Source organism: Lepidochelys kempii, chromosome 9 (genome assembly GCF_965140265.1).
Source record: "Lepidochelys kempii isolate rLepKem1 chromosome 9, rLepKem1.hap2, whole genome shotgun sequence".
NCBI lineage: Eukaryota > Metazoa > Chordata > Testudines > Cheloniidae > Lepidochelys > Lepidochelys kempii.
The window spans coordinates 36,584,182-36,598,172 of NC_133264.1; the positions used below are offsets into that span (position 1 = coordinate 36,584,182).

At 42.2% G+C, this 13,991-nt stretch overlaps 1 protein-coding gene across 4 annotated transcripts in view; it reads left to right on the forward strand.

Moving 5' to 3' along the window:
• Positions 1–12,936, forward strand: part of FAM124B (family with sequence similarity 124 member B) — a 28,141-nt gene extending 15,205 nt beyond the window's left edge. For 3 of the 4 annotated variants that reach the window (XM_073358783.1, XM_073358786.1, XM_073358784.1), the window contains 2 exons: positions 1,499–2,241; positions 10,474–12,936. In XM_073358783.1, coding sequence (XP_073214884.1) covers positions 1,510–2,241; positions 10,474–11,118 — 1,377 coding nt within the window. In that variant the 5' untranslated portion in view covers positions 1,499–1,509 and the 3' untranslated portion in view covers positions 11,119–12,936. Of the gene's footprint in view, positions 1–1,327; positions 2,242–10,473 lie in introns of those variants that run through there. The other variant, XM_073358782.1, reaches the window with a different exon arrangement.
• Positions 12,937–13,991: the final 1,055 nt, after the last annotated feature.

Sequence of the window (13,991 nt, forward strand, 5' to 3'; positions counted from 1 at the left end):
GTTTAAAATACAAACTTTTAATGAACGAGGCTTCTGTCTGTACTGCAGTTTGAAAGTTATTCACTGCTGGATCAAAGTTTGGATAACACAATCCCTTCAAAAACAGAGTTTTATTAATGCCCGGGTTTGGAAACACCGTTGTTGAACAACAATAGCTGTCATTTTGTGCACTCTGCTTCTTTGGAAAGAGGAAAAGCAAAGAGAGCTGTGGTTCCTAAACATATGTAGTCAGATACATCACCAGAAATTATAACCCTTGACCTAAATACATGCAGAAGTAAAGAAAGTTCTGTCTGAAGAATTGAGGTTAACTTGCTCTGTGTAAATTGCTTCTGAATTGGCAACATGATGGAGAACCCAGGGCCAGTATTGTTTAGTTGTCCAGGGTCCCTAGAGAAAAGCTGGAAGGAGTAATGTTTTCAGCATTCTTTTTGTAGTTGGGTAGAAACTATATTCATCTGTAAAGGCAAATAATAATGGTCATGATCTGTTTACATGCACAAATAACATAAATGTAGGAGTTTATCCAAATACAGCGTAGCAATAGAAATGCACCAAAAAAAGGGGGGGGGGGAGAGGGGAAACCCGGCACTGGGATTACTTTGGAATAAATGTAATAAACAGGGCACTGAAATATTTTGATTAGAACCGAAGGGCAGCATGCTCTCCCTGCTGTGTAAAATGACACAATGGGAAAACTAGGATTTAAGGCATCTCCCTAAACTCTTGTCTTTCCTTAGATTGATTCACATCTGCACTAATTGTTATCTGCACAGTTCACATTTGTTTTTCTTTTGTTAGCCTGTTTCCCTTTCTCTTTTTAAAGAATAGTTTATCCGCACACCCTGGAAGGGTGTTACTCATAAAGATCACAAGCTTTAGATCTAGCAAAAACATTGGCACATTGACTAAAAAAACAATGCATGCTGAGGCTTTAAAACACAAGTGCCGCATTGCATTTGCACTGAGGCAGTAACTGCGTCTCTTGTTGTCCGTTGCCAGGGTTCTGCTAGATCTCAAAGTTTGCATTTCCATGGTCAACTGGCAAGTATATTTTAAAAGTAATCTACGCATTTGAGAATAACTGCGCTAGTATTTCAGTGTTCTTAATCGCCACTGTATTGCACTATGAAGGACAAAAATGTTAGGGCTTGGGTTTTTTGTTTTTGAGGGGGAATGTCAGATGGTTTCTATTTGTATTAGTTGTTGGTTAAAGATCAGGACTGGGAGAGACTTATTCACAGTGAGAGATTTATTCACAGCTCTGTCACTGTTCCTCTGTATGACCTTGGGCAAATCTCTTAACCTCTTTGTGCTTCGTCTTTTATCCGTAAAATATAGATACAGCTACAAGTCTTTACTTCACAGGGATGTTGTGAGGCATGTAAAGCATGCTGAGATCTTCAGATGGGAAGCAAAAGAGAAATCCAAAGTATAACTGTTTATGATTATTCAGTGTATATGGAAGCACTCATCTGTCTTTATTTTTATTCTCAAGGTGATTTTACAATGGATGGAAGAGCAGACTCGTTGGTGATGACTGTGCATCTTCTTGCCACCTCTGGACATTCATTACTCTTGCAGCAAACTCTTGATCGGCTTCTGGGGTGGATCTGCCTGGATGTTCGCCTCTTCCTCGTATCCGAACGTGTTACTCCATTGAAGTATTATGAGAAATATCGCCGGAAAAGCTCTGGATTTCCTGGGATGTCCATTCTCCTTTTCCTGCATGAGGACTTTGGGGAAGAACGGATTTTTCGGGTCCATGATTTTTTCCAGCACCCTCCATGGCAGGATCACCACATGCAACATGCTAATGGGAAACTGTACCCTTATGCACCTGCTAGTCAGGAATTTTATGGTCTGGATGAGCATATGCCTGTATGGGGTTTGCGGCAAGTTCATTATGGCACTGAAATTCTGCGTGTGACCCTCTACTGTAGCTTTGATAACTATGATGATGCAGTCAGACTTTACGAGATGATTCTGCAGAAAGAAGCATCTATGCAGAAGAGTAACTTCTGTGTCTTTGTGCTGTATGCAACAGAAACCGTTGCTGTTCAGCTCTGCTTGAAGCAGCTTCCCCCTGGGGTCTCTGTTGAACTGAAAGAATCTTCCGTGTTGCAATTCAAGGTGCACGAAATTGGGAAGCTGGTACCTCTTCTGCCTAATCCATGTATTCCTATCAGTAGAACCCGATGGCAAACTCAGGACTACGAAGGAAACAAAATCTTGCTTCAGGTATTGGGTTTTTTGTGTGTTTTCTCTTTAATTCAATAGGTGACTTGCTAGCAAAGAACACAGTGTCTGATTGGAAGATAGTTGTTTTACTATTATTTATTTCTTCCTTCAAATTTATAGAATATTTATAGCTGTCCATCCCATACTCTGGGTGCTTTCCCCATTAATAAAACCACACAAAGTAACATAAAAAGATTGCCAGATATTTTTGTAATATCTCCCCCTGGGCTGATATGACATTGCGCAGTTAGACTTGATAAATGATAACCTGAAATGCAAGGCCTTTGCAGGCTGGTCTGTAGACAAAGTTTCACCCTCCGATCAAATTACTGTAAGTGTCTGAATTATTTCTTTATGATAAGGGTTTAGAGTGGAAAAGCTTTCAGAAGCTGATTTCTAGCTGTGCTATTGGGTGCCACCCGAGGAAGGGTATATTTGGGTGTATGGTATCCTTCAATTTTTGTGAATGTTTAGTTGTTCAACTGAGCCGTGAAACTGTACTGCCTAGGCTGGAGTGAATAAATCATAGTGAATAAAGGCTTGTTTCCATGGGTAGTTTTTTTCATGTTAACTTTTGGTTTTTCGGCTTAAACTGACTTGTGTTCACATGGCACAATTCTTTTTAGAATAATCTTGTGTCCTTTTGCAAATTAGATAATCCATTTTGAAAGTGGATTTAGTTCATTTCAGGATGAATTAGTCTGGAAAATGGTTCAAGTGGACCTGTCTGTATTTTGGATTAACTTTTCCACCTCTGGCAGTCCTCCTACTGCTATCCCACACTGCATTGCTTTACATTTGATTTGATCTGTCTGCCTACTTATGTGCACTTTACTGGTCTGGAAGTTGGGAATTTGCATTCGCCTCCCCCTTGATATTTGCCAGGAAATCCACTTCAAACATATTGTCCCAAAAGTCCGTTCTTGTTTGGCACGTTGTTCAGTATAGTTCTGTGATCCTTCAGGCCTTACATTACATCTCCTGCCTAGAGGTTACATATGATCCCAGCCCACAATGACACACAAACTTTGCATTTAGTACTGTGGACCCCAAGCACACTTAATTCAGTAAGGTTTCTTCAAGGCTATGGCAGGCTAACATGCATATCAGATATTGTGCATATCTGTCACAGGTAGCATCCCCATTGTACGGATGGGGAAATGGAGGGCAGAAAGATTAAAAGCTTGATATATTTGAGGGCATTGTGAGAAGCTGGAGATAAGCATTACACACCTAACAGGAAGCACCCAGCACTTGGTGTTATTGGGCAGTAAATGAGTCACCCAGAGCTAGAAATGAAAAAAATGAATTCAGTGGCTCTGATTCTCCACGCACTTTAAATCAGTTTAACTCCCTTGACTTTAATGAACTAAGTCCTGATTAGCACCAGTGTGAGGGAAAGAATCAGGCCCAATAGCTTTTATAGCTATTTGAGGCAGGAACTTTCATTTAGTATATGGATGTATAGCACCTAACACAACAGGGCCTTGATCTGGCTGTAGGCTCTTGGCATTGCTGTAATACAGTAATAATTACTAAGAGTTAACTTTAAAATGGCTTCATCTTCAAATGGTGGACAGGAATAAGAGCTATGGGAACAGGCCCAGTATTTGTAACATGCTTTTGAATCAATCTACCTGAATATTTTAGAAATGTCAATTTTGGGGTTGAAAATTTTCCACAAAAAAGTTTTTTTTCCAACGAGTTTATAGATTTAATAGATTTTTTTGAAAATTCAAAATTTCAATTAAAACATATCAACTAAGTGTATTGCTGAACTATTATTCCTTTTGGATCTAAATTACTCAGCATTTTCCATTTAAACATTTTTATGTCCTCGTATTTTCATCCATTTTCTCATACTTCTGTGTACAGTATAATTTGGATTATTTTAATAATTTGTAGCAATCCTGTGTAGTTTTAATTTTTCTCTGATTCTTTGGCAGAAGGATTTCGCCTTCATTTTTATTTTTTCTCTTTCTATTCCTTCTAGAGATTATTTGGTACAATTCCTGCTAATCCATGGCTAATTTCTACACTGATCTCTCACTGTTAATTCTCAATGCAGCTTTTGCTTTTAAGTGTTTGCACTTTTCATCCTGTCTATCTGCAAATTAGGTGGCTACCCATTTGATGTAGGCAAGGGCTTCACTTTGACAGATGCATTTGAATTCCCTGGCAGGAGAGCGTTAGGATTTGTTTTTTAGCTGTGACTCATCCGCCTCCCGTCAAGGGAACTGGGAGCCAATCTGAACTTGGGGTTTATGTTTTGTTTTGTTGCTTCAAGAAGCACATTGATATGCTGATAATTTGGCATGAAGAGCCTGATCCTGTGACCCGGGGACTCTCAGATCCCACGAGAGGTAATGGAAGTTGAGGGCTCTCAGCACTTCCCAGGATTGTATTCTTCATGCTGAAGAAAAGACAGTATCCCTGGTTTGTCACTTAAGAAAAGGAACTAATCCTACTTAAGTCACAAAGGTTCCATATGATCCTTGCTAATGACCAGTTAGCATTAGTTAGGGCATCTCCATGTTGAATGACTTTTTGGAAACCTATTTAATAGTTTGTCTCTGTTAAGGGATCACCTTCCTGCTTTTCAGTCTGTCCTCCCTGTTGCAGAACTTATCTTGATCAATTACAAGTATAAAATGTCCTTGGCTTATCACGCTTACTAGTCCAGGGGTGGGCAAACTTTTTGGCCTGAGGGCCACATCAGGTTTCGGAAATGGTATGGAGGGCCGGTTAGGGGAGGCTGTGCCCTGTCCTCTATCTGCCCCCCCTTGCTTCTCACCCACTGACGGCTCCCCCCCCCCCCCCGGGACCCCTGCCCCATCCAGCCCGTCCCCCAGCTCCCTGTTCCCTGACCGCCCCCGGAATCCCTGCCTCTGACTGCCCCCCACTGCCCCATCCAACGCCCCCTCCTTCCTGACTGCCCCCCCCCGGGACCCCTGCCCCCATTCAACTCCCCACCCACCGTTCCCTGCCCTCTGACTGCTCCTGCCCCATCCACACCCCCACCCCCTGACCACCACCCTGAACTCCCCTGCCCTCTATCCAACCCGCCCCGCTCCCTGCCCTCTGACCACGCAGCACAGAGCACCAGCGGCTGGCGGCGCTACATCCGCACCGCCCAGAGCGTTGCCCGGCCACCCAGAGCGTTGCTCCGGCGTAGAGTAGTACATAGCTCTCTGTAAATGCTACCAGTAGCACATTCCTACGCGGAGCAGTTTAATACTCTACACCAGCAGCATGGCGCACTGAGGCTGCGGGGGAGGGGGGCGAGTGGGGGTGGGCCCGGGGACTAGCCTCCCGGGCCAGGAGCTCAGAGGCTGGGCAGGAGGGTCCCGCAGGCCGGATGTGCTCACCCCTATACTAGTCACTCTGTCTGTTCTTCAGAGAATCATAGGTGAGCATTTTTTCTGTCACAGCAGGTGTCAACAGGTGGCATAACTTTCCAAGCTCTCTTGTGTTATGACTTGTCTACATGGCGACACAGTTGCAACAAGGTGTGACTGTAAAGTGCTGCACTAGCTTGCCTTGCACTAAGTAGGTCCTGCTACCATGCACTAAGAGGTCGGTAGTGCGTTTTGACACTAACAGCAGTATGACAAAGTGCACTACAGAATGTTTAGAACATGGTAGCATAGTTCACATGGCAACTTAGTATGTGTTAGGCTAATCCACAGTACATTCACACCCTGGGTTGCCACACATTAAGTTACTGTGTAGACAGGCCCTAAGTGTTTGAGCAAATGTTCAGTCTTAGAAGGACATTGCTGTGTGCTGTTAGTGACTTGGTTACACTAGATTCTGTGTATAGGCAATCTACAGAGAGGGAGCTGTGTGAGCAGCAGGAAAGTTTGCTCACTGCCTGGGTCTCTGATTATAATCAGTTCTTGAGGCAGAGTTGCTCTCTGGGCATTAGCGTTGAGTTGAGATGCCTGAAAAAAGGGATTGCCCTGCATGCTATTTGTGATTGTCTCTGTTCCAGGACTGGCATATGTGTGTAAATAAAACAAGTTACACTTAGTGACAGAGTCAGGGTGTATTCTGATTTCTTCACCACTGGGAAGCCAACCTGCAATTCCTCAAACATCTGCTACCACTTGGCAGAGGGGCAGCTCTGGCATCAGACTGAGACATGGGTGTTGTAAGAGGGGGCAACCCTTTTCAGATAAAGATGCTTGGGTATCAAAATACATTTGGTGACTTAAGGCCTGATCCTGCAAACCCTGAGTCATATGACTTATGCTTACTTGAGTGAGTAGTTTTTTACTCCTTACTAAGAACGACTTCCAAGAGTCAGGGTTGGCAGGCTCTCACCCATAATTACCATTCTCCTTCTGATCCCTCTGTTTTTTTTTCCTCCAGCAAATAAATGATGCTTGGAGTCTATTACTATTCTTATATTTGGGTTATTTATTATGGGATAGATAGTATAATTGATAAGAGACCTGATATTTCACATGCTCACACGTCCTCCGTGATCTCAGTTGTCTTCCTTGAGTTATCTTTAGTTACTTTACTGTTCCATTCTCTACCCTTTCCTGAAGGGTTTATAGGAGATTGCTAATGCTCATACTTCGTTGATATAATCATAGAAATTTAGGGCTGGAAAGGACCACAAGAGGTCATCTGGTCCACTCCCCCATGCTGAAGCAGGACCAAGTGTACCTAGACCATCCCTGACAGGTGGTTGGAGGTTTTTAAGACAAGGTTAGACAATCATAGGGATTCCACAACCTTCCTTGGTTACCTATTCCAGTACTTAACTATTTTTATCATTAGAAAGTTTTCCCTAATCTAAATCTCCCTTGCTAAAGATTGTCAGTTACTTCTTGTCCCACCTTCAGTGGACATGGAGAACAATTGATCGCCATCCTCTTTATAAAACACCCTTACATATTTGAAGACTGTTATGAGGTCCCCCACAGCCTTCTTTTCTCAACACTAAACGTGCCCAGTATTTTTAACCTTTCCACATAGATCAGTTTTTCTAAACCTTTTCTCTTTTTTGTTCCTCTCCTCGGAGTTCTCTCCAGTTTGTCCACATCTTTCCTGAAGTGTGGTGCCCAGAACTGGACACAATACTCCAGCTGAGGCCTGACTAGTACCATGCAGAATGGGACAATTACCTCCGTATCTTCCATACGACCCTTCTATTATAATACACCCCAAAATGATAGTGGCCTTTTCTGCACCTACATCACACTGTTGGTTTGTATTCAATTTGTGATCCATTATAACTCCCAGTAGTACTGCAGTACAACTGTCTAGCCAGTCATTCTCTGTTATGTAGTTGTGCATTTGACTTTTTTCCTTCCTAAGTGTAGTACTTTGCACCTGCCTTTATTGAATTTCATCTTAAGAACATAAGAAATGCCATACTGGGTCACACCAATGATTTATCTAGCCCAATATCCTGTCTCCAACAATGGCTAGTACTAGAGCTTCAAGGGGAGTGTACAGCACAGGGCAGTTGGAGAAATCTACCCCTGTTTTCTCCTCCTGTCTTCCGGCAGTCAACGGTTTAGGACTGCCCAAGAGTGGGGTTGCATCCCTGACCATCTTGGCTAGAAGCTATTGATGGTCCTTTCATCCATGAAATTATCTAGTTATTTTTTGAACCCAGTTATAGGTATGGCCAGCACAACATCCAGTGGCAATGGGTTCCACAGGTTAATTGTGTGTTGTGTGAAAAAGTTACTTCCTCTTCTTCGTATTAAATCTGCTGTCTATACATTTTTTTTTATTGTGGGAAAAGGTAAATAACACTTCTTTATTCACTTTTTCCACATCATTCATGACTTTTAGACCTGTATCTTATCCCCCCTGACTTGTCAATTTTTTTTTTTGAAGCCAAGCACCCCTAATCTTTTTAGTCTCTCCTCTTATGGAAGCTATTCCTTTATCATCTCTGTTGCCCTTCTCTGAACTTTTTCCAGTTCCGCTATGTCCTTTTTGAGATGGGGGGACCAGAACTGTGGGCACATCATGGATTTACAGAGAGATTATAATATTTACTGTCTTGCAGTCCATGGTTTGGGCATCTTCACATTTGCATATCATGCTGTCCATTTGTGTAGTAGGAAATTGCGTTGTGAGGTTCTGAGGCATTTCACTCCTTATCTTACATAGCCTGGCAAAGCCAGGTAGCCGATCTGTAGGATCCATAATGAGATCTTGATTCTTGACCTAGCTGTTTATCCACAGCCTCTGCCATTTGTCTTTTGGTGATGGTCCCAAGGTTTTGAGAGCTTTGGTCATTAACCAGAAGGGATTTCAGTATTTAAGGGCATCATCTTGGGGACATATGGAGGTCTTCACAAAAAAGTTAGTCTGGATTTGTTATCACACAGTTGTATTCTCATATTATTGCAAACCACTGATAACTACTCAGAGTATGGTTTTTTAGCTAGTTATGCACCAACCTTATAGTAATTTAATCTAGATCACATTTCCTTAGTTTGCTTATGAGAATATCATGTGGGATTATGTCAAAAGCCTTATTATATCACATCTACAGCTTTTCCTTGATCCAATAGTCCAGTAACCCTGTCAAAGAAGGAAATTAGGTTGGTTTGGCATGATTTGTTCTTGAAAAATCCATGGTGGCTATTACTTATCACTCTATTATTCTGTTGGTGCTTACAAATTGATTGTTTAAAAATTTATTCCAGCATCTTTCCATGTATCGACAGTAGGCTGAATGGTTTATAATTCTCTAGGTTCTCTTTGTTTCCTCTTTTAAAGATAGGTACTATGTTTGCCCTTCTCCAGTCCTCTGGGACCTTGCCCATCATCCATGAGCTCTTGAAGGCAATCGCTATTGATTCCAAGATTTCTTCAGCTAATTCCTTAAGTAGTATAGAATGAATTTAATCAGGGCCTGTCGACTAGAATACATCTAACCTATCTAAATATTCTTTAGCTTGTTCTTCCCATGTTCTGGCTTGTGTTCCTTCCCCCTTGTTAATATTAATTGTGTTAAGCATCTGGTTGCATGTTACGTTTTTAGAGAAGACTGAAGCAAAAAAGGCATCAAACACCTCTGCCTTCATGATGTCATCCATTAGTGGCTCCCCTTCCCCGCTAAGTAGTTGACCTAGCCTTCCTTTCTTCTTTCTCTGATTCCTAATGTATTTATAGAACCCTTCTTATTTCCTTTCATGTCCCTTGCTAGGTGTAACTGTTTTTGTGCCTTAGCTTTCTGATTTTTGTCCCTACATGCTTGTGGTAGTCTTTTGAACTCATCCTTTGCAATTTGTCCATGTTTTCACTTTTTGTAGGATTCCCTTTTGATTTTCAGGTTATTAATGAGCTCCTCATGGAGCCAAATTGGCCTCTTCCTATTCTTGCTATTTTTCCTTTGTGTCAGGATAGTTTGCTGTTGTGCCTTTAATATTGTCTCTTTGAGAAACTGCCACGTCTCCTGAACAATTTTTCCCTTCTGTTCTTCCCCTCCCTACCTGTCAATTGTCTAAGATTGTTAAAGTCTGTTTTTTTTAAGTCCATTGTCCTTATTCTGCTGCTCTCACTCCTTCCTTTCCTTAGAATCATGAAATCTATCATTTCATGGTCACTTTCCTCCAAGTTGCCTTAAACCTTCAGATTCACAATCAATTTCTCCCTGTTAGTCAGAACTAAGCCTAAAGTGGCCACCCCCATGGTTACTACTTCCGCCTTCTGAAACAAGAAGTTGTTCCCAACGCACTCCAAGAACTCACTAGACACTTTGTGTTCTGAAGTATTACTTTTTCCAACAGATTTTAATCTTAAAACTCATGAAAAATGTTAGTTATTTTAACACAAATCAGACTGGATTTTTGGAATCTCAGAACTAAATCAACAAACTAATTTAACATTTGTAGGAGACCATAAAATTCAGTGCATGTGTGACTTAAAATAAGGTTAGAAATGATGACTCTAATGGTACCACTGAATCTTTGTTTTTGTTTTGTTTTTCTTTATCAAAAGAGTGAGATTTGTGAACTGTGATTAGTTTCAAAGTAAAATGATAAATTTATACATTGAAATGAATGTATTCATAAATTCTTTAGCATGGGTTTCCACATCCGAGTTGTGTAACTGCAGAAGATACTAATGGGACCCTTCATCATTAAGTTGTAGATGATTTCAGCATGATAGCTGCAGTTGAGGACACAGTAGTCACTTCATTGCTGTTCAAGCAATGGTTTAATAGTGTTCTCATCAATCTTTCTTTAACAGGTGCAAGGCAACTCAAAACACACTGAAAAAAATGATGGACTTTCCAATCAGCACAATAATGCAGGTGAAGAAAAGATCCTACAGAATTCCACTCTAGCCCCTTTTCCCACAAAGTGGGTTAATTCAGAGCAGAAAAGCCGGAAGGTCAGAATGATGAAGTGTAAAATCAAATCGGAACACGGAATTATTTCTGGGAGTGTTAGCAGCACCCCACAGAGTAACTCCTGCTCTGCATCCCAGGCCAGCAGTCCAGCAGCTACTTCACAGTCTGACACCACCTCTTTCAATGTAAGTGCAGGCACTACACTGACCACCTCCAGCCAAGAAATCCGGTTTCGAAGGCAAGAAGCAGAGACCAATGTTGACACAGGATTCACAGTAGTAAATTCTGAATTCACTCCATCTCCCTTTAGCAGGTTTTCAAGGGACTTGCAGGACAGCCTTCCTCAAGCACAAGCACCAAATTATTCATTAGCTGCTGCTGGCTCCAGAATCAACTTGCCTTCTGAGGCTAGAACCCATCTGCCGTCATTTGCTGTCAAAAGAAATGAAGGTGCAGGACAGACAGCTTCAGACTTTCACTTGCGAATATCAAGAGCAAACTATGGGAATGGAAATGAAGAGGAGGAGGAATTCTTTATTTGACTTGAAACAAATGTGCCTGACAGACTGACTTTAAAACTGATAGCTAAATGCTTTATTCTGGAAACGGAGAGAAAGCAATCTGCATGCTGTTTAACTCTGTGTTTAGACCTAGGCTACCTGTTCTGTGATGGAAAAAGACTTCAGTGGGGTTTTATTGCAATAGAGTGACTCACGTACAAAAATGCTAATGGGACAGAGGGCAAAACCACAAAAAATAATCATGTGCAGTTACACAGTGAGTTTGATTCTTTTCAATACAGAGCACCCACCAGCCTAATTGTGCAATGAATGGGAATAAGCCATGCGAGTCCTATTGCTGTTTGTAAATGTTAATCAGTAGCCTGTGACACGTTCTGTCTTGTGTAGTTGCATTAGAGGGCTTTGGCAGTGGGGAGGCAGTGGAACGCTGCACTGCGAAAAATAGCACTGCAGACTCGGGAGGCGCTGCGTGAGTGCGCAGAGAGCTGTGCAGGGTACACAGAGTTCAGGCGTGCAGGGCACTCTACTCGCCTAAAACAGTGCCTCACCGTCTACTCTGCTATTTATATCTGTGCTAGCTGGGCGTGCAGTGTCTGTACCCTACATGCTGCCATACGTGTACATGTACCTTAGGTAGTGGCATGGTCACAAGGTGTGAACAGGCTTGCAATGTTTTTCTCCTTCTAGGTGCCCTCTCATTTCTCCCTCTGCCATCATTCAGACTTGAAAACTGTGAATGTGATCATTCATATGCATTTAAATGAGACCAAATCACGCCCTCATACTGCTTCTTTTCAAATTTTTGAAGAAAACTATTTAAAATCAATCGTTTGACCTCTTTTTTTTCTCCCCATGAAGCACATTCCCCCTGCCCTCATAGTGCTCCATGGAATAAAGTTAGAAACAATATGCAAGATCTTTATTAGACCTCTGTGCAATTATCAACATGGTGAAAATCCCAATTGAATTTTAAATGACAGGAGACCAGCAGGAACCATTGGAGCTGAGAGAGCTACCAGAATGGTAAAAGCTAAACAGTCAGTAAGCCGTGCTCACCAAATGGCAAATGAAGCCATTCATTTAAAAGAAACAAATGTTTATTACCAAGATTGGATTTATTTAAAGTTTGCCTACTCAAGAACGGTTCCCTAGGCCTGAAAGGAGGAGAATTAGAGGGGGCTTGACTGAGGGGTCAAAAATTACAAAGAGCATGGCAAAAATCTGATCAGCCCTTTTTACTCTTGTCCAGAATATGAGGAACACATGGAACCTCACTGCCAAAAAAGGGTAAATGTGGAGTCATGACAAGGAGATGCTACTTTACACTGTGTCTGCTGAAAGTGTCTGCTCTGTCTTGGCTGATGGAATGTTTCATAACAGAGGATTAGGGCTTGACTAGGTTTACATTTGTCATGCTCTTGCCTGCTCTGAGGGAGAACAGACTAGGGAGGGGATGACCAGTGCTGCACCCCATTCATTTCAGATTTAGCCACATCACCATCCCTAGCCAGTAACCAGCCCACCTGAGACTTGTGAACTCAGGCAACCTGGTTTAAGCTTTGCACAGAGTATGCATTATACCAGAGTGCCTGAGGACCCAAGAATCCTGCAGCAGAATTAAGGTCCTGCTTACAGCTGAGTACCAGGGCTGTGCATATAACACTCCTGCTGCTACTGCACAAGGACATTGAGATGCCCACTGCAGCTTGCCTATTAGAAAGGGCTGGAAAATGTTATGATCATTAACAACATTTGCGTCTATGCTAGCTAAAATAAGGAGAGTAAACACACCTTATGCTTCAGTGTGTGACCTTGATTACCCAGGCAGGTCCAAAAGGGTTAATTTCCCCTTTGTGAACAGCCTAGCCTAATCAGCGGGGGGGGGGGGGGGGGGCGCTGTGGTTTGTTGGTGTTTTGGCTTGGGGGAGGCTAACTCCCACTTTCATTCCATCCACCTTTCTCTTGAATAAATCTGCAAAAGGCTCCTGCTTAGACCTTGAAGTGTGGGTCTTCTCTGAAAAATAACTGTGTAATAGCACAGCATCCTCTCACTCAGCAGATCTGCTCTGCTCCTGTTGTCTCCGAATCCTATCTGTGTATTTCAGTGACACAAAACAAGCTGGGTCAGCTCATATCTTTGTTGCCTTTGCATTGTTTCAGTAGGAGTTCTTTCTTTATGGGATTAAATGCCAGATTGTGAGCAGTGCTGAACACCCTCAGTGGCCATTCAAATGAAAGGGACCTGTGGGTTTTCAGGATCAGGCCCTAATACTGCCAAGATGGAATCAGATGAGTCAGAGCAACTGAGGCTGTTGTTCTCCAGCCGCAACTGTGTGTGTGCTGGGAGAACAAGTTCTGATGTGTAGAATGACACATGTTCCTAACATTATTTTCATCTGCTACATATTGTCATACCGTGCCAGGCTGTCCTGAAAACGGATTCTTATTTTCCTGCGTCCTGTGCAAAGGAAACCATACTGTGTGGCTTGACATGCAGAGTTATAGATCCGAGGTAGAACGTCCATTGCCAGAGATAACTGATCTTCCATTTTATACCTGTACCATGATACACTTAATTTTTTAAAAGATGTGTCATCCTACAGTCTGTAGTAGTTTTAATCGTTTTCAATAAAACATAACAAGACAGTTTACTGCATATAAGCTGATTATTAACAACAACATCGAGTGGCATAAATTTACCCAGCACTTCACAAGCCCAGAGCAAGGTGATTTACCACCACTGGAGACATGCTAATATGAAGAAGCCAAACGAACACAGGACAAGGGAGAACAGTTCAGGAAAGGAGTGGTGGTGGTGGATTACTGGAGAGGAGAATGACGGAGGAGATGGATTCCTGGAATAAGAGGTTTTAAGAAGGGATTTAATGGCTTGT